This window comes from Pseudophryne corroboree, chromosome 6 (assembly GCF_028390025.1).
Source record: "Pseudophryne corroboree isolate aPseCor3 chromosome 6, aPseCor3.hap2, whole genome shotgun sequence".
NCBI lineage: Eukaryota > Metazoa > Chordata > Amphibia > Anura > Myobatrachidae > Pseudophryne > Pseudophryne corroboree.
Window position 1 is genome coordinate 344,931,268 of NC_086449.1, and position 26,878 is coordinate 344,958,145.

Below are 26,878 nucleotides of genomic sequence, written 5' to 3' on the forward strand. Positions count from 1 at the left end.
CGTACACCTGAGTAGTTTGAAACCAGATAACAGTATGAACTATCAACAGCAACAAGCTGAATATAACTGATACACAACCCACGTGTAACCAAAAAAATGAACCAGTAACACTACAACTGCAAGGAACAGTCCGCACTGGGATGGGCACCCAGCATCCTCTACGGATTAGGAGAAAAGGATTTACCGGTAGGTATTAAAATCCTATTTTCTCTTATGTCCTAGTGAGATCCGGACCATTTGTTTAGGAGATCCCACTGAAACACCTGGGCATGAAACCTTCCAAACGGAATGGCTTTGTAAGCCGCCACCATCTTCCCTAGTATCCGAGTGCATTGATGAATCGACACACTTGCCGGCCTCAGAAGCTCCCTGACCATGGTCTGGATCTCCAGAGCTTTGTCCTCCGGAAGAAAAACTCTCTGTAGTTCTGTGTCTAGGATCATACCCAGGAAGGCCAGCCGAGTGGCCGGGATCAACTGAGACTTTGGCAAATTTAGAATCCAACCGTGATGTCGCAGAACCGATAGGGAGAGATCCGCATTTCTCAACAACTGTTCCTTGGACCTCGCCCTTTATCAGGATAATTGTGACCCCTTGCTTGCGAAGGAGAACCATCATTTCCACCATTACCTTGGTGAAAACCCTCAGGGCCGTGGAAAGCCCAAACGGCAACGCCTGAAATTGGTAATGACAATCATGTACTTCAAACCTCAGGAAGGCTTGATGAGGAGGGCATATCGGGACGTGCAAGTAAGCATTTTTTATGTCGACTGACGCCATAAAATCCCCCCCTTCGAGGCTGGAGATCACAGCTCGAAGAGACTCCATCTTGAACTTGAAAATTTTTAAGTATGGATTGAGGGATTTTAGGTTCAGAATCGGTCTGACCGAGCCGTCCGGCTTCGGCACGACAAAGAGGCTCGAATAGAACCCGTCCCCCCGTTGGGACGGGGGAACCGGCACAACGACCCTCTGTTGACACAACTTTTGTATCGCAGCCTTTACCACTTCCCTTTCGGGAGGAGAAACTGGTAAGGCCAACACGAAAAAATGGCGGGGAGGGGGGGGGGCGGGCATCTCTTGAAACTCCAGTCTGTACCCTTGGGACACTATGTCTAAGACCCAAGGATCCAGGCCCGATTGAAACCAGACCTGACTGAAGAATCAGAGACGACCCCCCCCACACCGGTACGGACTCCCGCAGGGGAACCCCAGCATCATGCGGTGGACTTGGTAGAGGCGGGGGAGGACTTTTGGTGCCTGGGTGCCTGACACTGCAGGCGACTTCTTTCCCCTTCCCCTACCCTTTGAGGCGAGGAAGGACGAGCCCTTACCTCTTTTGTATTTATTAGGCCAAAAGAACTGCATCTGCTGATGGGGGTGCCTTTTTCTGTTGTGTGGGAACATAAGGAAGAAAAGATGACTTACCCGCAGTAGCGGTAGACACCAGGTCAGCCAGGCCGTCACCAAACAAGACACTACCTTTAAAAGGGAGAGCTTCCATATTCTTCTTGGAATCGGCTTCAGCATTCCATTGATGAATCCACAGCGCCCTCCTGGCCGAGACGGCCATGGCATTGGCTCTTGATCCCAAGAGGCCAACATCCCTCGCCGCATCCTTCAGGTAATCTGCAGCGTCCTTGATATAACCAAGAGTCAAAAGAATGTTATCCTTATCAAGGGTATCCATATCAGAAGCCAAATTATCAGCCCACTGAGCAATAGCACTACTCACCCATACCGACGCCACAGCAGGTCTGAGCAATGCACCAGTATTAACGAAAATGGACTTCAATGTTGTCTCCAGTTTGCGATCCGCTGGGTCCTTGACAGCAGCTGAGTCTGGAGACGGAAGCGCCACCTTCTTGGACAAACGGGATAGAGCCTTGTCCACATTGGGAGACGACTCCCATTTCTCCCTGTCGTCAGAGGGGAAAGGATATGCCATAAAAATTCTCTTGGGAATCTGCCACCTTTTGTCAGGCGACTCCCAAGCCTTTTCACAAAGCGCATTCATTTCATGAGAGGGGGGAAATTTTACCTCAGGCCTTTTCCCCTTAAACAACCAAACTCTTGTGTCAGGAACGTCAGGTTCCTCAGATATATGTAAAACATCTTTGATGGCTATAATCATGTATTGAATACTCTTAACATCCCTTGGATGTAAAGAAGCTTCATTTAAATCGACATTGGAATCAGAGTCCGTGTCGGTACCTGTATCTGCCATCTGGGTAAAAGAACGCTTTTGTGACCCTGAGGCAGTTTGTACCTGAGACAAAGCCTCCTCCATGGATTTTCGCCATGTTTGCGTCTGCGAATCAGATTTATCCAGTCTCTTAGATAATAAAGCCACATTTGCATTCAATGTACTCGGCATAGTCACCCAATCATCAGTCGGCTGTGCCGACAGAGTCATACCCAAACCCCTCTCTGCGCCCCCAATAACTTCCTCCGGGGAGGAACACCCAGCCTCAGACATGTCGACACGGAGTACCGACACACCCACACTGGCCAAAAACAAGGGGACAGACCCACAGGGATGCCTGTAGAGAGAAACACAGAGGGAGTATGCCAGCTCACACCCGAGCTCCCATATACTATAGAAATAATATGTGACCAGCGCTGTCTGCAATATGAAAAAAGCACCAAATTTTATGTGCCCCCTTGCTACTTGCGGGAGCTTGGAGGTCCGGGCCAGCGTCTCTGCAGCACTGTAGAGAGAGAGAAAATGGCGCTGGTGAGCAATGTGCGGCTAAGCCCCACCCCTTCCCGGCGCACTGCAGCCAGCTCAATTTCACATTTTTATACTGGCGGGGGTAATCTATACGGTGCCCGGGCACCGTATAAGCTGTTCTGCCAGTCAGTGACCCCAGTAACTGCTGCCCAGGGCGCTCCCCTCTAGCGCCCTGCACCCTGCGAGTGCCGTTGGTGATCTGTGTGGGAGCATGGAGCGCAGCGCTACCGCTGCGCTGTACCTCGTTACTGAAGTCTTCTGCCGTCACTGAAGTCTTCGGTTCTTCTAATACTCACCCGGCTTCTTTCTTCTGGCTTCTGTGAGGGGGGTGACGGCGCGGCTCCGGGAACAAGCAGCTAGGTGAACCAAGTGATCGAACCCTCTGGAGCTAATGGTGTCCAGTAGCCTAAGAAGCAGAGCCTTTAACTAAGAAGAAGTAGGTCTGACTTCTCTCCCCTCAGTCCCTCGATGCAGGGAGCCTGTAGCCAGCAGGTCTCCCTGAAAATAAAAAACCTAACAAAAGTCTTTCTAGAGAACTCAGTAGAGCTCCCCTAGTGTGTGTCCAGTCACTCCTGGGCACAAAGTCTAACTGAGGTCTGGGAGAGGGGCATAGGGGGAAGAGCCAGTTCACACCCAGTAAAAGTCTTTTTAGTGTGCCCAAGCTCCTGCGGATCCCGTCTATACCCCATGGTCCTTTTGGAGTCCCCAGCATCTTCTAGGATGTAAGAGAAATAGGTATTTCACAGGATGTACTCTGTGTATTTTTCTCTGTGATTTCTAGTTACCATATAACTCTAGAATTCCCTGTTTGTGCTGAAATACACCTCACAGTGGTTCTTGTCAGGTATTGTGCTGCTGATATATTGTACTGTGTTGCCTTGTGTTGAGCTTTTGTTTATGTCAGCTACAAAGGGCAATGGTGCTGGGGCTGATCCCACATTGCGTGGTGTTGACGCTGCAGACACATTTGAGGATAACATAGCAGCTGAGGGTTCAGATTCTGGGAGTTCCTTACCCCCCAGTGGGACTGTAGCAACGGGGGTTCAAAATTACCCACCTTGGGCTACCTTCTCCAAGCTATTGAATACGCTGGTAACTAGACTTAACGCCCCCTATGGGACTTCCTGTGCTGGTACAACTGCTTATGGTCCCCGTGGTTAACCCGCCGTGGGCAGACCAACTGTCCAATCAGTTACAGCAATTGAACCAATCACTGACTACTCAGAAGTCTAACCATCGCCTGTCTAAGACCAAGGGGTCCTCTAAGTGGGCAATTACTTCCTCACAATCCACCAACGTCCCAGACACCTCGTCTGATGTGGATGGCGTTTATACTGACCCCACAGATTCTGATCCCGATGCTTCTGATGGGGAAGCTATTTCACAGGTGGATGTTCCTGACTTGTTGAAGGCTGTCAGGCTCATTCTTCAAGTTGATGATGACCCGGAGCTGCCCCTAAGAAACCGGACAGGTTTAAACGTCAGAAAGTGGTTAAACAAGTTTTATCTCACTCTGACCATTTAGTTGATATACGTCAGGAGTCCTGGGGAAATCCAGGAAAGAAATTCACGCCTCACAAGAAGATGCTGGCTCGCTACCCCCTCGCTGCGGAGCTAAGTAAAAATTGGGAAACACCCCCCCGCCAGTGGATTCGCAGGTGGCGCGGCTGGTGGTATCCTCAGCTCTGCCAGTAACTACCATCACTTCCCTGAGAGAGCTGACAGATAAGCGCGTGGAGGGTTGTTTAATGTCAATTTACACCCTAACCGGTGCTTCGCTTAGGCACACCATTGCAGCAACATGGGCTGCAGAAGCTGTGGAAGCGTGGGCTCAGGAGCTGGAGGTGGAGTTGCCGTCCAATGCTTCTGATCATGCTAGACATGCTTGTCATATATTGTCACAGCGTCTCATTACATTAAGGAGGCGGCTTCTGATGCTGGTATTCTGGGGGCCAAGGCTTCTACTATGTCCATTTTGGCTCGTCGGATTCTCTGGTTACGGTCCTGGTCTGTGGATCTGGACTCTAGGAAAGCCCTGGAGGTACTCCCTTTTAAGGTAGACATTCTTTTCGGAGAAGACCTCAACAAAATAATGGCTGACTTAGCCTCTGCTAAAACAGCATGTCTACCTAGTACTGCTCCTTCGGTGCCGAAGGCTAAAAGTACTCCATTTCGCTCCTTTCGTCCTTCAGGGAAAGCAAAAGGTCAGGCGTACCTGAAATAGCTTTGCAATTCCAAACCCAATAAGCCCAAACCCAAAAGGGCCTGTGCTGCCCGTCAGCCTGCTTCCAAAACTGGCAAGCCTGATGCATGACGGGGTGGGCCTCCCTCTGAGGGATCCCAGGGTGGGGCGCCGACTTCTAGGGTATACCCGGGAATGGTTGAGGACAACTTCCGATGCCTGGGTACGGGAAGTCGTCACTCGAAGTTCAAGAATCGTCCCCCTCATCGATTTTGCCAGACAGACATCCCTTCAGATCAGATGAAGGCAAAAACTCTTTATTCGATGGTATAGTCCCTCCTGGACACAGGAGTGGTAGTACAGGTGCCTCTGGTTCAGAGAGTCAAGGGGTACTATTCACCACTGTTCCTAGTCCCGAAACCGAATGGGTCATCCTGGCCCATTGTCAACCTCAAGTTCTTGAACAAATTTGTGAGGGTCTCCAAGTTTCGTATGGAAACTCTTCGCTCTATTGTTCCGGCCTTAGAACCTGGGGATTATATGGTCTCCCTGGACATAACGGATGCTTACCTGCATATTCCCATTGCAGTGTCGCATCAGCAGTACCTGAGGTTTGCGGTTGGCAACCTCCATTACCAATTTCGGGCGTTGCCTTTTGGTTTGACCACGCCTCCACGAGTCTTCACCAAGGTCATAGCGGTAATGATGGCTATACGTCGCTGTCAAGGGGTCAGGATCCTACCGTACCTGGACGACTTGTTGATCCTGGCAAATTCCCCAGAAATTCTCCTACGCCATCTGGATCTGACTATCCAGTTTCTGCAAGCCCATGGGTGGCTCATCAACTGGAAGAAATCTTCCCTGGTCCCTGCTCCGAGCATGGTGCAACTGGCGGCGTTGTTGGACACTCACAACCAGCGGTTGTTCTTGTCTCAGGAGCAAGTCCTGATGCTTCAGGACCGGATTTGATGCTTCCTATCTCGTCCGCAAGTGTCGATACATTCGGCAATGCAAGTGCTAGGTCTCATGGTGTCTGCTCTCGACATGGTGGAGTACGCTCAATTTCATTCCCGCCTCTGCAGAAGCTGATTCTAGCCAAGTGGGATGGCCTGCCTCACCGGATCAGGTCTCAAATAATCTCCTCGTCTACGGAGGTCCGTCTGTCACTAAGCTGGTGGCTTCAGGACCAACGATTGAGCAGGGGTCGTCCCTTCTGGATCTCCAACTGGGTCCTTTTGACGACGGATGCCGGTCTAAGAGGTTGGGGCGCGGTGTTGGAGCAACACTCCCTTCAGGGTCGGTGGACCAAGGAGGAGTCTTTCCTCCAGATAAACATTCTGGAACTGCGGGCGGTGTACAATGCTCTGAACTTCCCCCAGCATTTAATACAGAACAGAACTGTTCAAGTGGCGTACATCAATCATCAAGGCAGCACTCGAAGCCGCATGGCAATGAGGGAAGTATCAAGGATTCTTCAGTGGGCGGAAAGCCATTTGCCAGCCATATCGGCAGTATTCATTCCAGGGGTCCTAAACTGGGAAGCGGACTTTCTCAGTCGTCAGGACGTACACGCCTGAGAGTGGAGTCTCCATCCAGAAGTGCTTCGACTCCTCGTGGACAGGTGGGGCCTTCCAGACGTGGACCTGATGGCGTCTCGACACAATCACAAGGTTCCGGACTTCGGAGCAAGGACAAGGGATCCTCTAGCAGCGTTCGTGTACTCGCTGGCAATTCCATGGAACTTTCAGCTGCCATACGTGTTCCCTCCAGTGTCACTCCGGCCCAGAGTAATAGGGAAGTTCAAGCAAGAAGGAGGAATTCTACTTCTGATCGCTCCTGCGTGGCTCAGACGGCATTGGTTCTCAGACCTTCAGGGTCTCTCGTTAGAGCGTCCCCTTCTACTTCTGCAGCGCCCAGATCTCCTCGTTCAGGGCCCCTGTGTATATCAGGATTTAGCCTGGTTGGCTTTGACGGCGTGGCTCTTAAAGCTTCCATCTTGAGTGCCAAAGGATTTTCTGAGGCGGTAATTCAAACTATGTTGAGGGCCCGGAAACCGGCTTCTGCTCGGATTTACCATAGGGTCTGGAATTCTTACTTTGTTTGGTGCGCATCTAACAATCATGCCACTTACAAGTTTAGTACGTCCAAACTTTTTGCCTTTCTACAGCAGGGCCTGGAGTTGGGCCTTCGTCTGGCCTCCATCAAGGTTCATATTTCTGCGTTGTCTGGTTTCAGAGAAAAATTGCAACTTTACCTGATGTTCATACAGATGTATCCACCGTTATCTTCAGTAGTTTTTTGTGCCTAGTCACAACATGAGTTATTAGCATAAACCCTTCAGCTATTGTTCTCAACTGTAATACAATACAGAGAACAATACAGCAGGGGATTAAGTCTGACTGGCCAGTCACAGTTAATACTATTAACCGTCAAGATAAATGTGGATACATCTGTACGTTCACTCAGGGTGTGTTGCGGATTCAACCTCCTTATGTCCCGCCTGTGGCTCCTTGGGACTTGTCAGTGGGGACTTGTCAGTGGTTCTAGAGGCGTTGCAAGAGTCTCCGCTTGAGCCCCTTGAATTGGCAGACTTTAAGTGGCTTTCTCTTAAGGTTTTGTTTCTGCTGGCTATTGCCTCTGCTAGACGGGTGTCGGATTTGGGTGCCTTGTCTTGTAGGTCCCCCTATCTGATTTTTCACCGTGATCGGGCGGTTCTTAGAAAACGTCCCGGGTATTTACCTAAGGTGGTGTCTTCTTTCCACCTTAATCAAGAGATTGTGGTTCCAGCCTCTCCTGAATTGTCTTCTAAAGAACGGTCTTTGGATGTGGTACAGGCTCTCCGTATCTACGTGAAGAGAACTGCCTCCATTAGGAAGTCGGATTCTCTCTTTGTTCTGTTTGGTTTTCACAAACGTGGCTGGCCTGCTCACAAGCAGACCCTAGCCAGATGGATTAGAATGGTGATTGCACATGCTTATGTACAGGCTGGTCTTCCTGCTCCTGTTACCATAAAGGCCCATTCTACTCTGTCGGTTGGACCTTCTTGGGCGGCCCGCCGTGGTGCGACCCTTGGAACAATTGTGCAAGACGGCTACGTGGTCCTCAGTGAGCACGTTCATAAGGTTTTATGCCTTCGATACTTCCGCCTCCCAGGATGCTTCCTTTGGACGCCGGGCTCTTGTGCCCACTACAGTGCGTCCCCTCCCATAAGGAACTGCTTTAGGACTTCCCCAATGTCATTTCCTGTGGAGCCCAGTGTACCCCACAGCAGAAAACGAGATTTATGGTAAGAACTTACTGTTGGTAAATCTCTTTCTGCGAGGTACACTGGGTACCACAGGGCGCCCACCCTGACGCACTTAGCTTCTTTGGGTTGGTATGGCATTAGCCGCTGCACTTTCTCCTGTCGTGAGAGTGTGGTGTATGTGGCTACTAACAGTTGTCGTCTCTTTTGCCTGCTACTGCATTGGACTGGTTAACAAAAACTGAGCTCCTGTGCACGGAGACGGGGTTATAGAGGAGGCGGCGCTAGGCATTCTGGGAAGAAGGTCAAAGCTTTGAGCCTGTTGGAGCCTCGGATCAAGATCCTACTCTACACCCCAATGTCATTCCCTGTGGAGCCCAGTGTACCTCGCAGAAAGAGATTTAACAACGGTAAGTTCTTACCATAAATCTCGTTTTATTTATATATATATATATATATATATATATATATATATATATATATTTATTTTACACTTCAAGAATAGATAGGGCTGTGTATAGGACTATGTGTTTTTGTTGTATGTGTGTGTGTATATATAATTCGTCCGCTCGCCACGCTTTGGGCTCGGTGTCTCGCTCCGCTCGCCACAACTTTACTAAATGGTAATAGTTTGTGTCATGCATAGTAAATGAGGCAAAAGTAAGAAACACAGGGGGGAAAAATGGTGTCTACCTAATGACTGTCTGTCTTTTAACTGCCTATCTATAGACTGGAACCCCAAACCACTCCCCCTTATCAAAGCAGAATAATAATAATTATTTATTATTATTATTATTATTATTTATATAGCGCTCTTTTTCTACCAGAACTCAGCGCCAAATACAAGTAACTGGAAGATACATGCATAAAAACATACATAACTGTAGTACTAAAACTCCGAAGGTATTCGCTCAGCATACCGACGCCGGGATCCCGACAGCCGGGCAGACGGCCAACTATTCTCCCTCTTGGGGTTTCCACAACACCCCTGGAGGGAGAAAAAGTAGCAAGGGGCTCTTTTGCGCTCACCCCGCTGCCGGGATCCTGGCGCTGGTATGCTGGGTGCCGGGATCCCAAGCGTCGGTAGAACGTAGTAGACCCCTAAAACTCATAGCAAAAGCGCTTCAGCATAAATACAAATATAAACAGTTTTTTACGCAAGAACACATAATGAATAATCAAATACAAAAGAAACAATGTGGACAACAAGGAATCTTTATTGATAGCCTGTATTTATACCAAAATGGTAATGGGTGAAAGTTCAAGGAACATAGCAGCAAGTTGTCATAGTAACTATACAAACAAATGCAAAGACATTTTAAAGACATATAAGCATACAGTAATAAATGGACACATTCGGTTAAATACACAAAACAGTTATATTGTAAAGTTAAATTGGGCGTTATAGTGAAAATTAATAAACTAAAACTATGGGCACAGTCTGCATATTTTCATAGGATCAAAACAATACCAAAATTAGAAACAAAAATAATTAAAACTTGTATAAAAACCAAAAATTCTGAAATTCTCGAGTACACTTCTTTTATCGGAAAATGTTTAGAAGAGTTGATTCATTGAGCTCTTTGGGCAGTATACAGATGTATCCTCATACATCTTTGCTGCAGTCACGCCAAACAGCCATTTTTGGCACACTAGGTCGTGTGAAAATCTTCTGGAATCTTTTATGCTGCTTCTTTGCCGAAAAATCACCTTAATCGCAACGAGGATGTATGAGGAGACTGTGCTGATTAGTTTGATATGACACTTGTATATCTGTGTGCGACTGAGTCTCTGAATCTGTGTACAAAGTCCTACAATGTAGCATCCACAGCTTTTTTCTGTTCTGCTCCGTATACAGACTCTGGGCTGAATGCATTTATCATGATTGCCGTTTTCACAGCTCTTGTGCCATAAAAATGGTATGCACGCTCCCGTTTGCCTATCCAATTGCAAATTTGCGAAAATGGGATTACTGCGAAAAATTGTTGCTGGCAGTGAAATAATGGTTAAATCTTCCTGTAAATCCCCCAATAAAAAAATTAAAAAAGCTAAACTAACATCGGGTAACAGTATAAAAGTTTATTATTGGTTATAATAAAGGTATTTCTGGTACGTAAATTGAGTCATATGGCTGTTATGTGCATGTTTGAAAAAAAATAATTAAAAAAGCTATTTTTATTCAGCGAAAAGAAGTGCAAAAAAAATTCGAGGTACATAAAAATGGCGATAAGTACATATTTGGGTCATTTTAGGGGGAACCAGACCGGGTACTCCCACCTGCAAGTCTAAAAACACATGTCTCACTCAAAAAGCACCCCAATATACCTGTCCCATACCTTGTACCCCAGTTTCCATCATTTTTTGCCGCAAAAATTACATCATTATTGGCCATTTAAAAATAATTAGAAAGTTCTAAGTACCTAATTAGTCATTCAGGGGAGTATCCAAGATGTTTAGACCCAAATATATAAAAATAGGGTTTTTCTATAAGTTTATTTCGCAGACAATTGAATAGACCTTTTTGTGAATTTGCCGTGATTCACAGTAAATTTGTGGTTTTTCGCAGCTAACTGAATTCGGCCCTCAGTCACATACAATATACAAGTGTCGTATGCAATTAATCGTGATGTGTGTGCTAGTTGCATTGCGTTGCGATCAAAGACAAATTTTTGGTATCTCGCACTGCCTGACGTATTGAGGCTAGATGTATGAGGATGCATCTGTAGTATACATTTTCTGGTACATAGCTTCTCTTCGTAATATCATTTGTCCACAATCACCTCCATGTTTAGGAGGGACCCAACCTATAAGCATGCACCTAAGAGATGCTAGTTTGTGCTTAGATTCATAGGGGTGTCTAGCTATTGGTTTGTCCAAGATGCTAGGACTGAGAGCTTCCTATATCAATGATCTGTGGTTGGTCATCCGCTCACGGAATGGCCTGATTATTTTACCAATAAATACAAGTTAACATGGACATATATATATATATATATAAATGATAAGCTTATAAATGATCTGGTCATAGGTGTGATATGATGTCAAATTTTCAGATATTTATTTTCAATATCGGAATGCCGCTGTCTGTATTTTGACAGCCAGTAATCCGTTTCCAACCCGCCCTACTTACTACCTTCTTACTGGATGTCTGTTTGCACCTCAGGAGTGTACGAGCAGAAACCAGCAGTATATGCAACCTATTGGCTTATCACAGGCTGCAATTGAATAGCAGCAGGCACTGCAACAATCCCGTGGTATGCACCGTAGCTAATTGATTATGCCCCATATTCTTTCTGGAAGTTTTTCTTTTTGGAGGTTTTTATTCTTTTTTGCTATGATGGTAGGAAGGGTGTTGGTATATAGAGTCTTCCTGTGATTAGTTATTACAGTGATCACATGGCGCTGAATTTTGCCATTTGGTGTCCCATAGCCTCAGGTAAGGCAAGTCTGACTGGCAGCTGCAGTGCAATGGCCTAACGCCATTGTTGCTGCCTATAATATACAGTGCAGAATAGTAACCCCCACACTGCACATATGTGCAAGAATGAGCAGAGTACATGGAACAATCTGTTTTGGTTTTATTTCTCAGTGACATTTGGTCTTTGTATCTATAGGCTTTCTGTATACTCCTACAATGTGTGGAATTAACAGCTTTAATATTCTGTACCATCACCTGTCCTTCTGTACTCTTATGTCCGTTTTATTTGCACACAAAACGGTGAATTGTTTGTGAGTCTGCGGCTCACGAAATGCCTCGTTATGCTCCTCTTTTCAATTAATCAGATCCCAAACAGCCCAGCCATATGTCACTGCTAATTAGCAGAATAAATTGTCTCCTAACCTACTTTCTGTGCGCTTCCAAACCACTAGAAAATGTTTGCAGTGCTCAGTAAAGGATGCGTGTACTACAGGGAGCAGAGGACTTCTCATTCCTCCATTTCATGATCGCATCTGCTATTATATTTATGGGAGGAAGAAGCTGAATGGAGAGTCTAGAAGTGTTCTTACAGCTGTAGTAAAAGGAGGAACAGGTGACTTGTACTGTAAAGAAGCTATTGCATGCATGAGATTGTGTCTTGAATGGCTGGTTGTGGAGGCAAATGTAACACACAGTTAGCCATGTAACATAATGTTTTAGATTATGCTAGAGCAAATAAACATGCGGGTACATTAAAAATGAATACTATTTGATAGAAAAAGAAGAGAAGCTAGCTTCTTATTGGAATGAATTCTAATTGTTTTTAAACATTTGTACAGACTTCAGCGCAGCAGGCTCTAATGGGGACCATTAACACCAGCATGCATGCGGTTCAACAGGCACACGATGATCTGAGCCAAGTGGACAATCTACCACCTCTAGGACATGATATGGTAAGAGGCACACAACGTAATTCATCTACATTGTCAGAATACTTTATTTCATGGTGACTAAGAGGGTTTCTCTGTGCCTGCCCCTGCAGCTTATGTACATAGAACTGATGATCGTATGGTAGTAGGTGACTATGACCCCATAAAGTTTCCTTATGTGTCTCTGGAAAGCCAGGTTATTAATTTTACATTGATGATATGCCATCAGGTGTCCTAAAGCGTTAATCTCAGATACCTGTTGTCTTGGAATTTGGGAACATTTCAGAGCACAATATATTGGCACTTTTTTTCTGTGTGGAATTACAAGTCTCGGCATGATAGCACTCTTATGCTTGGAATTAGGGTGTGCAGTCCAAGGCTACCCCCTCCATATATCTTATAAATGATGGTATGTTGTGTTGCACCCCCTTTTTTTGTAGGCATCCAGAGTTTGGATTCAAAACAAAGTAGATGAGTCAAAACATGAGATCCACTCCCAGGTAGATGCTATCACTGCAGGAACAGCATCGGTAGTGAACCTGACTGCAGGTATGGTCAGCATGCGTGCTTTCTGCTAGTTTTTGTTTACATTCTTGAGCGATATATTATTTGTATGGAATCTTCTTTAAAGTAACTGTTTTTTTATTTATGGCAGTATAGTATTTCTCTGCACTTTTAACAGTGATCGCGCTGAGCCTAAAAAAAAGTGGGTCCCAGGGACCCCTCACTTTAAAAAATTGGGGTCCTACCGGTCCTTTTCTGGGTCCCATCGGAATGAAGGTTTTTATTAATCTTAATCTTATTTGGTCACTACAAAAGTGTTGCAAGGTGGGGGGATGGGGTGACAATGCTGCTGGGCTGTGTAACATGCAGGACGCCCTGCACCAGAGCTGTGTAACTAGACATTTTGGTGCCCTTTGGCAGAAAGTGAATTGGAGCTCCACCTCCCGGACTCCAAACTATAAGTGGTGCGCGCCGCAAAAATTTAGGGGCATGGCTTCATGGGGAAGGGGCGTGGCCATATAATATTGGCAATTAACATTACACCACACCGTAGTGTCGCTTATACACATTGCACCAGGTAGAACCTCCTATACACACTGCACCAGGTAGAGCACGTTATACATATTGCAACAGATAGAGCACGTTATACACATTGCACCAGGCAGAGAACATTATACACTTTGCGCCAGGTAGAGCACATTATACACTTTGCGCCAGGCAGAGCACATTATACACTTTGCGCCAGGCAGAGCACAGTTCATGAGATGGTGGGGGACACTGTGAATGGGGAGGCACTGAGCAGGATGGGAAGGGGGCAGAGAGATGTTGGTGGGATGCGGGATCACTAGGCAGTACACTGGACTGAATGAGGGGCACTGTAATGGGACTTGCTGGTGGGGTTCTTGCTGAGGGGCAGTGAGATGGGGGCTGGTTGGGGGAGGGAAGAGGGAGTTCATGAGATGGTGGGGGACACTGGGCTGTATGGGGGGACACTATGAATGGGGAGGCACTGAGCAGGATGGGAAGGGGGCAGTGAGATAGGGGTGTGACACTGGGTTAGGGGGGGAGGATCAATATGTCTGGACTGATTGGGGGTTCTAGATGGGAGGGCAGTGAGATGGCACAGTGGACTGGTTGGGGAGGGAAGGGGGAAACACTCTGCTGGCAGGGGGAGTAATGGGGGGGGGGGCACTGGGCTGGAGAAGGGGCAGACACTGTGAAGGGAGCATTGGCCTGCTGCTGTTCAGTTTCTGCCTGGCCCCGCACAGTGGCTCCAGCACCGCACACTCACACCCCTTCCCCAGTGTCCCTGCACCCTACCTGCTGTAGATTTATGGAATCTTATATAACATATATTTATTATATCATATATTGATATAATGGTTTATGTATTTTATATCTGCAAATATATTATAATAGGCTTACAAATAGGTGGGCTCATAACAAAAGGGGTGATGTTTAGTACTGGTCCAATCACACAATATGTTATGCGTGGACGTTCCTATTTAATACCTGTGATTGGCTCAGATTAAAGGAGCTATATCTCTACTGTCCAGGAAATATTTCCAGGCAAAGCCTAAATATACTTTACAGAGATATATAATCCTGGCTCATTGAACATATAAGTACTATACTTTGACTACAAGTCAGTTGTCCCAACTTGCAGAGCCTTATATAATATATGCAGATTTCATGTATAACTTTAGTGATTCCGAAAATGAGTTCAAGACTTGGAATACCAGCTCTATTTTGTCTAGTACATTTATTATAGGTGATACAAATTACAAGATAAGATAACACAATGATAATAAATCTTATAATTTATCTAAACTTCCTTAACCATGGTACATACATAAAACACAAACAGTTTTACAAACTTAAACAATTAATACACATACTATACACTTGCAAGAATATGTGAGGGCATAATTCATAGCTACCGTCTTAGGATCCTGACTCCCTCTGGACTTTGTTCCTTCCTCCTCTCCTTCTAACTCTCTATCTATCAGACTGCCCCTTATATCCTATATTCTACCAATTCAAAACTAGTATATGCCCACAGTTTCCAATGGAGTACATAATTATAGGTTTTGACAGATTCCAAAGTGTAATAAAACGTTCTCTGCTAACTCCGTCCCACGGTGGTGAGCATGTAGAGAATTTTGGGATCATAAAGTTTGGTATTCCTTTATCCATCAGAGATCTACCTTTGTATGGATGTGTAAACGATCTATTTCGCCTAGGCCCTAGGGTGTTAGCATAAATGATTGTGACCTGTTTATAGTGCGTTTGATCCTATATTATCATTGCCTCTGGCCAGCAGTATAACTGGACAATAGGCCAGCTGGTTGATGTACTCTCTAAAGGTATGAAGATCTTTGATTGTGAATTCCAATGTACCCTGTTCATACCAGTAACTGTTTGCATATTATGAGACCTGAGCTAGGTGACCTATTGACTTTATCCACCAAGTTATGATTATTTATTTGCTGTGTGTGAATCAAGTATACAGTATACATATATCTACATATCATGTAAACTTTGATTTAATTGTACTTGGTATAGCGCAGATCAGACGTTAATCCTTTGATTAATACAGATATGAATAATGGCATGGAAGGGATGAATTTGTGTAATGCTCAATGTATTGTGTATTCTGGCTATATGGCTTACACAGAGAAAACCTGTCTCTTACATAATGACCCATAATCTTGCAGTAAAACACACAGAAATACATGCTACTAAATTCTCAAAACATAAGACTAATACATTCAAACCTATTTAAGTTATACCTTACAATAATATATATATACACACACTCTTAACTGGTTAAAATCACATTGGGTAATAAATCATATTATTTAATTTACATAATTTGTTCTAACTTTGGTACCTACTAAATTATATTGTTATGTAATGGCCTATATGGCAACACTGCATCCTCAATTACCTCTGCACTGCCAGCTCTGTGCAGGGATCTGTCCCCCGGTGGCGGCTCCAGCAAACTTAATCGCTCTTCCGGATTATGTCACCCGGCGACGGCTCCGGCTCTGACACTGGCTCTCGCGTCACGGACCCCCCTTCCTTCTCCCCAACCCGTGGACTAGTGCAGCCAGCCATGACGACGTTGTTATCCACCAGCTCTTGCACCTGGCCCCGGAGCACCACGCTGTTGCTTCCCGTGGTGCCAGCTCCCTCACTCCTCTCAGCGTGAGAGCGTTACTCTCTCTGGCCGGCACCGCCATCATCCCGCCCAGCAGCAGCAGCCACCTGACACACGTGTCCAATGTGCCTGCACGTCTGACCAATAACGTCAGAGCAGAAAGTCAAGCGCCAGAGAGTAAATCCCAACTGAGCGCGTCCCGAGGGACCCTCCCATTCTTAAAAAGTGATTCCCCAGTCCTCATTTTGGGAAACTTGCATTTATGTGTTGTTTTTACACTTTTGGGTGACATTGCCAGTATAAATATCTCTGAAGCTCCGGCGCCATTGTGGGGGGCGGAGCTTCCTCAGAGCGGGATCAGCGACATTCTGTCCTCTGCACAGCAGCAGGCGCGCACAGCTCCTCCAGACATCCAGGAACATGCTGGAAACTTGGTACAGGGTGTATCTCAGGGGGAGAGCCGCTATTGTGCGCAGTCTATGTCCCAGGGGGAATATATATTTATGTATAACATAATATTACAGTGTTTCACTGAGAAAAAGACCGCTAACAGCCTCACTGGGGCTGGGTAGCTTGGTGTGCTGGTGCCTTCTCTCTGTCTCCCCCTCACATACAGTAAGGACAGGCTTGCTTTATACTTGTCTGTGTGTATGTATATGTCTGTGTTGTTACTCCAGTCATGGTAAAACACAAGTTGTGCAGTGTGTGTAGCACCAGATTCTCTCCTCTATCCTCTGACTCCATTTCATGTGATCAATGTAGTCCGTCCTCACAAATCACTGAGGAGGCTGTGGGGGGAGGGTCCATAGCCTTCCTGGCTGGATGCAATCAAAAATATGTCGTCTGATATGTCATATCAGCTCACTGCAAATGCCCATAAAACTCAACAATTACAACAGGCTGTTGCAGACCTGGCGGCTAGGGCGGATGTCCCCCATCACCCCATATCTACAGGTCCCCAAAAACGTGGATTACCTGCTTTACTCTCAGGTTCTGAGGAAGAAATACAGGAGGATGGGGAGGAAGTGGACCCCATTGGTGGGGATCCCTTTTCTACACAAGGTATTGAACCCCTCATTCTGGCTATACGGGATGTGTTAAAACTCCCTCTAGAGGACGCTGCAACTCGGTAGTCGTTTTTCCTCACACAAAACAAACTGACTGTCACATTCCCTGATTCTACAGAATTAGAGGATCTATTTAAGTTAGCCTGGAAAAATCCAGATAAAAAATACCTAGTGTCAAAACGATTTTTACACACTTTCCCATTTGCTCCTGTAGTCAGTAAATTCTGGGAAGTACTCCCAGCTGTGGACGTATCAGTCTCTCGCCTTTCTAAAAAGGCGGTACTACCTGCCCCGAGCTCCTTTACCATAAAGGACCCTGGGGATAGAAAAATAGAGACCACACTGAAATCTATTTACACAGCTGCAGGTATGTCGCAGAGACCGGTCATAGCAAGTTGCTGGATGACACATGGGCAACTCACATACAGGAGGGCCTCTCAGGGAATAATTCCCTGGTTACTACGGTGACTCTCGTAAAACACATCCAGGACACTGCTCATTTGCTGTGTGACTTTTTAAAAGAGATTGGCAATATTAATGCTAGGACCACTGCTATGGCAGTGTCAGCGCGCAGGGCCTTGTTGCGTCAGTGGGTTGTGGATGCAGAATCTAAGTGCAATGTGGAGTCTCTTCCCTTTTCAGGGGAATGGCTCTTCAGGGGTGAACTGGATCTCTAAGGTTATTGTGGGGAAATCCACGTTTCTCCCCTCTGGGGCTCCACCAGCTAGAAGAACCCACCCAGGGTCCTTTCGGTCCTCCAGTTTTCGATCTAGGGCCAGAGGTGCCTCCAATGTGGCTAGAGGCACCAGAGGTAAGCCTAAGAAACCAGCCATTGCCGGCTCTCAGGAACAGAACACCAGTTCAGCTTCCACTAAAGCCTCAGCATGACGGTGCACGCCCATCCCGAGGGAATCTCGAGGTGGGAGCTTGGTTGTATCACTTCAGCCACATCTGCGACAGTTCCTGCCAGGATGCCTGGGTAAGAGTTCTCATCTCTCACGTTGGGGTGCTCCTCTCCAACGATTTTTCAAATCAAGCTTACCAGCTTTGGAGGACATGCGTGTTACGCTGCTGTGCATCGAAAAGTTGGCTCAGTCACAAGTCATTGTTCCAGTGCCACTGCAACAACAAGGACAAGGTTACTACTACAATCTGTTCATAGTGCCACAACCAGATGGGTCAGTAAGGCCCATTTTGAATCTGAAGTCCTTGAACCCTTACCTGAAGGTTTTCAAGTTCAATATGGAATCTTCGCGAGCGGTGATTGCAGGCCTGGAGGAACAGGAATTCCTGGTTTCCCTGGATATCAAGGACGCTTATCTTCATATCCCGATTTAGCCTCCTCATCAGGCTTATCAGAGGTTTGCCCTGCTGAACAATCACTACCAGTTCCAGGTGTTACCCTTCGGCCTGTCTACGGCCCGAGGGTGTTCACGAAGGTGATGGCGGAGATGATGTTCCAGCTCCGAGTCCAGGGGGTCAAAATTGTTCCTTATCTGGACGATCTCCAGATAAGGCATAATCCAGGGAGCTTCTATTGCTCCACATAGATTGCACTATCCAGCTTCTGTCACACCATGGGTGGAGCCTCAATTTTCAGAAGTCCCACCTGGAGCCAACTCAGCGACTCCTGTTCCTGGGAATGCTGCTGGATACTGTGGCACAAAAAGTGTTCTTCCCAGAGGACAAAGCGAGAACACTCCAGGAGATGGTCCGCATGGTTCTCCGACCTGCTCGAATATCCATCCATCTTTGCATACTATTGTACTATTGTTGGGAAAGATGGTGGCCTCGTACGATGCAATTCAGTATGGAAGATTCCAAGCCAGAACATTTCAGTTGGATGTCCTGAGCAAGTGGTCCGGTTCACATCTTCAGATGCCTCGGATGATTCAGCTGTCGCCTCAGACCAGGATTTCACTCCTGTGGTGGCTGCAGTCGTCCACCTTACTGGAAGGCCGAAGCTTTGGAATCCGGGATTGGATCTTCCTCACAACGGATGCGAGTCTGAGAGGATGGGGTGCTGTCACCCAAGTAGCTCAGTTCCAGGGCAGGTGGTCTGCCCAAGAAGCCCTACTTCCGATCAACATTTTGGAACTTGGAGCAATCTACAATGCTCTTATTCAGGCCTCTCCTCTGGTGTCAAAAATACTCCTGTGGGCAGAAAGAAATGCAAGAGCACTGTCCGAAATCTTCATTCCGGGAATGGACAACTGGGAAGCGGACTTCCTGAGTCGTCACGATCTCCACCCAGGTGAGTGGGGACTACACCTTCAGTTTGCCCACAAATCGGCATGATGGCGTCTCGCCTCATCAAGAAGCTTCGCTACTATTGCTTGCGAACCGGGGACCCCCAGGCGAGCGCAGTGGATGCACTGACGTCGCCTTGGCCATATCGGCTGGTCTACCTATTTCCTCCAATTCCGTTGATCCCACGTGCACTAAAGAGGTTCAGGCAATTCTGATTGCCCCGGATTGGCCTCGGAGAACTTGGTACCCTGATCTTCTGGGCATGTCCATAGAAGACCCTTGGCCTCTGCAGGGACCATTTGTCTACCCGGAATTACGACGGCTTCATTTGATGGCCTAGAGGTTGAGCGGAACATCCTAGCTCACAAGGGCCTTTCCAATAATGTCATTGCTACCATGGTTCAGGCCAGGAAACCTGTGACCTCATAACACTATCATCATATCTGGAGAAGATATGTCTCTTGGTGCGAGGAATGCTCGTATCTGCCAGCGGAGTTCCACTTGGGACGCTTCCTGCAGGCTAATGTGGATAAGGGTTTACGTCTGGGTCCCATTAAGGTCCAGATTTCAGGCCTCTCGATTTTCTTCCAGAAGAAATTGGCAGTGCTGCCAGAAGTTCAGACCTTCTTGCAAGGTCGTCTCCGCATTCCATTTGAATCAACCTATTCTAATTCTGTACAGTTCTGGCGCTGCTGCTCCTTCGGAAGTATTGGATGTTGTGAGAGCCTTAAAGATCTATGTCAAGAAATCGGCTCGAATCAGAAAGACGGATTCCTTGGTCGTGCTGTACCTGATACTTATTCCAGTGTCATCTGCTGATGTAACTATGTTAATTTACCCTGTACTTGTCCTATACTGTCATCAATTGTAAGTTGCTGTTTTCCTGTTTGATTATTCATGTACTCTGTAATTGGGCGCTGCGGAACCCTTGTGGCGCCATATAAATAAAGGATAATAATAATAATAATATGATGCACAGAAAATAGGATTTTGATTACCTACCGGTAAATCCTTTTCTCGTAGTCCGTAGAGGATACTGGAAATCCATTTAGTACCATGGGGTATAGACAGGTCCACTAGGAGCTATGGGCACTTTAGGAATTTGATAGTTTGGGCTGGCTCCTCCCTCTATGCCCCTCCTACCAGACTCATTCTAGGAAACTGTGCCCGAGGAGACGGACATACTTTGAAAGAAGGTTATAAAAGGATAGTGGTGAGATTCCGAACCAGCACACACAACAAGAGGAAAGCTATGCTAACCAAACTTGAAACAGGAACAGCAATAGCTGAACCAACCAACAATACTTAACCAAGTAACAGTGCAGGAAGAACGAAGCACCAGGCAGGCGCCCAGTATCCTCGATTATGAGCAAAGGATTTATCGGTAAATAATCAAAATCCTATTTTCTCTTAAGTCCTAGAGGATACTGGGAATCCATATAGTATCATAGGGAAGTACCAAACCTCCCAAACTGGGTGGGAGAGTGCTGAGGTTCCTGCAGAACTGATTGACCAAACTGAAGGTCCTCAGAGGCCAAAGTATCGAACTTGTAGAACTTTGCAAATGTGTTCGAACCTGACCAAGTAGCTGCTCGGCAGAGCTGTAGGGCCGAGACACCCCGGGCAGCCGCCGAAGAAGAACCCACCAACCTAGTCAAGTGGGCCTGTACAGATTTAGGAACCATCAATCCTGCCGTGGAATAAGCATGCTGGATAGTGAGCCTGACTGCTTTGAAGCAGGACACTCAATCTTTGTGGGACCGTAAAGAACAAACAGCGAGTCCGATTTCCTGTGATGAGCTGTTCTCTTCACATACACCTTCAAAGCCCTCACAACATCCAAAAACTTTGAAGTAACAGAGGTGTCGGTAACAACCGGAACCACAATAGGTTGGTTGATGTGAAACGCAGACATCACCATAGGAAGAAATTGCTGACGAGTCCTGAGTTCACCTCTGTCCTCATGGAAAATTAAATAGGGACTCTTGTGAGACAACACCTCCAGCTCCGACACACGTCTTGCTGATGCCAAGGCCAACAGTGTGACGGTCTTCCACATAAGATATTTTACGTCTACCTCCTGTAATGGTTCAAACCAGTCCGATTGGAGGAACTGCAGCACTAAATTGATGTCCCAAGGTGCCGTGGGATGCCCAAAGGGAGGTTGGATGTGCAGAACACCTTCCAATAACGTCTGGACCTCAGGGAGAGAAGCCAATTGTTTCTGAAAGAAAATGGACAAGGCGAAATCTGGACTTTTTTGGAGCCCAGATGTAGGCCCACATCCACAGCCGACTGCAGAAAAACCAGATGAAATTCCACTGCAGAATATTTTCTGCTCTCACACCAAGAGACGTATTTCTTCCAAATATGGTGGTAATGTTTAGACGTTACCCGCTTCCTGGCTTGGATCATAGTCGGGATGCCTCTCCTGTCTATAATCAGCCATTCAACTTCCATGCCGTCAAACGTAGCCGCGGTAAGTCTCGATAGACGAACAGGCCATGTTGCAGAAGATCCTCATAAAGAGGTAGAGGCCACGGATCTTCAAGGAACATCTCCAGAAGGTCCGTGTACCAGGCCCTTCTTGGCCAGTCCGGAGCAATGAGAATTGCTTGAACTTTTTCACTTTTTATTCTTTTCAGAATTCTTGGGATCAGAGGAAGTGGTGGAAACGCGTACACCATCTGATAGACCCAAGGAGTCGTCAGAGCGTCCACTGCCACTGCCACTGCCTGTGGGTCTCTCGACCTGGAACATCATGTCGATTTGTGGACATCCCCATCGACGTGTCAAGCACCTGAACACCTTCCGGGTGCAGGCCCCACTCCCCCGGGTGCAGGTCGTGTCTGCTGAGGAAGTCTGCTTCCCAGTTGTCTACTCCCAGAATGAAGACCGCAGACAACGCCACAGCGTGTTTTTCTGCCCAGAGGAGAATTCTTGATACCTCGGACATTGCTGCTCTGCTTTTCGTTTCGCCCTGCGGTTTATGTACGTCACTGCCGTCACATTGTCCGACTGAACCTGAATGGCCCGATCTTGAAGAAGATATGAGTCCTGCAGAAGGGCGTTGTATATGGCCCGGAGTTCCAGAATGTTGATTTGAAGGACGACTTCCTGACTTGACCATCTTCCTTGAAACTGCACCCCCTGGGTGACTGCTATCCAACCACTGAGGCTTGCGTTTGTGGTTAGCAGAATCCAATTCTGAATCCCGAACTGTCGGCCCTCGATTAGGTGAGAGTCTGTAGCCACCACAGAAGGGAGATCCTGGCCTTTGGCGACAGACGGTTCCTCTGGTGCATGTGAAGATGTGATCCAGACCATTTGTCCATCAGAATGAGCTGGAAGGGTATTGCATGAATCCTTCCGTACTGAAGAGCCTCATAAGAGGCCACCATTTCCCCCCAGAAGGCGAATGCATAGATGCCCCGATATCCGGGTTGGCTTCAGGACATCCCGAACCATAGACTGGATTGCCAATACCTTGTCCAACGGAAGATAAACTTTCTGCGACTCTGTGTCCAGTATCCTTCCCAGATAAGGGAGCTTCCGAGTTGGCTCTAAGTGAGATTTCGGAAAATTTAGAATCCACTCGTGATCCAGGATTGGTTTGGTTGTGAGGCCAATGCTGTCCAACAACATTTCCCTGGACGGTGCCTTTATCAGAAGATCGTCCAGGTACGGAATTATGTTCACTCCCTGCTTGCGAAGGAGACACATCATCTCTGTCATCACCTTGGTGAACACCTTCGGTGCTGTGGAAAGACCAAAAGGCAGGGTCTGGAACTGGTAGTGACAGTCCTGCAGTGCAAACCGTAGATAAGCCTGATGAGGCGGCCAGATCGGAATGTGAAGGTACGCATCCCTGATATCCAGAGACTCTAGGAATTCCCCGCTCCTCTCTACCTGAGATCACCGCTGTCAGAGACTCTATCTTGAATTTGAACACTCATAAGTACGGGTTCAGCGATTTTACATTAAAAATCGGCCTTGCCGAACCGTCCGGTTTTCGGTACTACAAACAAGTTGGAATAATGGGGGTAATTCCAAGTTGATCGCAGCAGGAAATTTTTTAGCAGTTGGGCAAAACCATGTGCACTACAGGGGGGGCAGATATAACATGTGCAGAGAGAGTTAGATTTGGGTGGGTTATTTTGTTTCTGTGCAGGGTAAATACTGGCTGCTTTATTTTTACACTGCAATTTAGATTGCAGATTGAACTCACCACACCCAAATCTAACTCTCTCTGCACATGTTATATCTGCGCCCCCCCCCCCCTGCAGTGCACATGGGTTTGCCCAACTGCTAAAAAAATTTCCTGCTGCGATCAACTTGGAATTACCCCCAATATCCCTTGTTTTGGAGATGAGGTGGAACTGGAACAATGACCTGAGTCGGTACCAGTTTTTCAAAGGCATCCTGTTAGGTTATTCTTGCCTCTTGTGAAACAAGTAAGCCTGATTTGAAGAATCTGAGGTGGGAGCTACTGAAACTCCAGTCTGTAGCCCTGGGAAATAAGATCTATGACCCAGGGATCCTGGCATGATGTTGTCCAGATGTGACTGAAATTTTTTAGCTGGTCTCCCACCTGCCAGTCTTCCGGGCATCGCGGTCCACCGTCATCCAGAAGGCTTTGAGGAAGCAGTGTTTGAGTTTTGTTCCTGAGAACCGACAGTTGCTGGTTTGCGTGGTTTACCTCTAGCGCCTCTGTTGGTTGTAGAAGATCCTTTGCCCTTGGCCATCCGAAAGGACTGTAGAGTATGTCCTGAGTAGGTTTTACTGGTTGGGGTAGCTGCAGAAGGAAGATATGTGGACTTACCCACAGTAGCTTTGGAGATCCATTCATCTAGTTTGTCTCCAAATAAGGCCTCTCCTGTGAATGGTAGACCTTCCACGCCTTTCCTCGAGTCTGCGTCAGTAGTCCACTGGCGTATCCATAAGCCTCTGCGTGCTGACACTGCCATAGCAGTGGTGCGAGCATTGAGCAAGCCTATTTCTTTTATGGCTTCCACCATAAAGTTTGTAGAGTCCTGTATATGTTGCAGGCGTAAAATAATCTCCCCCCATAGATAAGGAATCTAACCTCAATTAGGTTACCTGACCATTTAGCAATAGCTTTAGTGATCCACACACATGCTATAGTGGGTCTCTGTGCCACCCCAGCAGCTGTATACAAAGATTTGAGTGTGTTCTCAATTCTACGATCAGCTGTGTCTTTCAGGGAGGCTGCACCAGGGACGGGCAAAACTATTTTGCATGACAGCCTGGATACTGATGCATCCACTATCGGTGGATTTTCCCATTTTTTCCTATCCTCAGAAGGAAAAGGAAAAGACGATATCAACCTTTTAGGGATTTGAAATTTCTTATCAGGATTAACCCACGGTTCTTCAAACAGGGTATTGAGTTCCTTAGACACAAGAAAAGTGGCTGAGGATTTCTTTTTTATATTAAAATAAGATTCCTCAGTCTCCTCTGTCAGCTTATCAGGGATATGCAGAACGTCTCTGATAGCTTCTATGAGAGCCTCTATTCCCTGTGACAGAGTAGCCTCCCCCGCCTCTGAGTCCACCTTATCCTCCTCCATGTCCGACCCATCATCATCAGAATCAGATTGCAGGATCAGGCCAAAGGACGTTTTTACGGACAAATGGGAGGGGACTGAAATGCTGGTTTGTGTACTGAGTCTCTTTGCATAAACTCAGTCATCGATTGTCTTAAGTATTGCGTCTCTTTCTCATTGCGGGACAATTTAGTGGAATATTAGAAATCATTCCCTGAATGGAATCCAGCCAAGCTGGTTCTGCCCCGCTAGCCTGGGAGGGTGCACTTCATTGAGTGTACTGCAGTGAACCCCCTGGAGAAGAGGAACACTGTGCCTTACAAGAAACACACTCTGTCTGACATACTGTGACAGCACACACACACACACAGAAACAGGTTAAATGCACAATTAACCCACAAAGAGCCCTTCAAGAAAGACACAGAGGTAGCCTGGAGCCAACACACAGCGCCCTTACTGCTAATGCCAAGCTTAGCCGGGTCGCAGAATAAGTACCCAGATTGGGGACTTAGTACGCTAGTAAGCGCTCCCCCCCCCCCCCTCCCCCCCCTGCTATGACCTCCTGGTACCGCTGAGGTAATCTGGAGTCTCTGCGGAGGAGCTGCGCGTCCCTGTCAGTCAGCGTCTGTGTCCACTGCAGAGGGAAAATGGCGCGGTCTTCCCGCTTTTTTATACTGGCTGAGGTAATTTTTAGTGCTTAAAATGGAGTCAGTCGCCTTTTAAGTCTGTAATGCCTGTCTGGGTACTGTGTACACTGGTAGTGTACTTAGACTCAGTTTGTTCCGCACTGTGTACTAAGTCTGGAGTCATCGCGTCTCCCATATAAGCCGTGCGTCTCTGTACCCTCATGCCGCCATAAAGGCCAGCGACCCACTGACCGTGACGCCGGCTAATTAATCACCACTCATCTATCTTTTGGCTCTGTTAGGGGTGGTGGCCTGCTGCGGGAATGTACGCTTGCCGTGGTGGGGCGTGCAAATAGTTCCCTCAGGAGCTAGTGTCCTGTCAATGAGGAACGGGACCATTAACCTTTAAAGAGGGTCCCACGAAGCAGGCAGACTGATGCCATCCAGTCCTGCCTGAAAATAACAAATAGATAAAATAAAAGCAGAAAACTCTTCAGGAGCTTCCATACGACGTGACCGGCTCATCCGGGCACATTTTCTAAACTGAGTCTGGTAGGAGGGGCATAGAGGGAGGAGCCAGCCCACACTATCAATTTCTTAAAGTGCCCAAGGCTCCTAAAGGACCCGTATATACCCCATGGTACTAAATGGATTCCCAGTATCCTCTAGGACGTAAGAGAAAAAATGTTGCCCTGCTTCCAAGCAGTCCATTGCTCGTTGGTTTCGGCTCACTATCCAACAAGCCTATGGGGGTATATGCAATTGCGGTCGAATTCCCGAAATTGTCGAATTTCGGGTCATTTTCGACCAAAAAAAAAAATCGCCTATGCAATTCAGTGCTTTCCGACCAAAAAACGGACTTTCAAAATTCGACTTTTTGAAATTCGAATTTTTGCAAATTCGACTTTTCTGCAATGATACAAGTGCTGCAATTCGACCAAAGCATATTCAATTCAAGTTTGGAAATTCGACAGCAGTGCTTTTAGACAGCAAATTCGTCATTTTCAATCCGCCACACTTTGGAGGGTGAAAACAAATAAAAAAAATTTTAAACATGTTTTTTTTTTTGTTTTTTGGGGGGGGGAATAGCAGATCTATTTATATTAGAAGGGATTAGGTACTTTTTTTTATTTTTTTGGAGGCACAAATATTATTAATATATTTTTTAAAATATTATTTTTTTTTTATTATTTTT

At 46.7% G+C, this 26,878-nt stretch overlaps 1 protein-coding gene across 4 annotated transcripts in view; it reads left to right on the forward strand.

Moving 5' to 3' along the window:
* The window catches only part of TLN2 (talin 2), a 701,648-nt gene that overhangs the window by 431,017 nt on the left and 243,753 nt on the right, over positions 1-26,878 (forward strand). For all 4 annotated transcript variants that reach the window (XM_063926512.1, XM_063926511.1, XM_063926513.1 and 1 more), the window contains exons 15-16: positions 12,418-12,531; positions 12,948-13,056. In XM_063926512.1, coding sequence (XP_063782582.1) covers positions 12,418-12,531; positions 12,948-13,056 — 223 coding nt within the window. The remainder of the gene's footprint in view (positions 1-12,417; positions 12,532-12,947; positions 13,057-26,878) is intronic.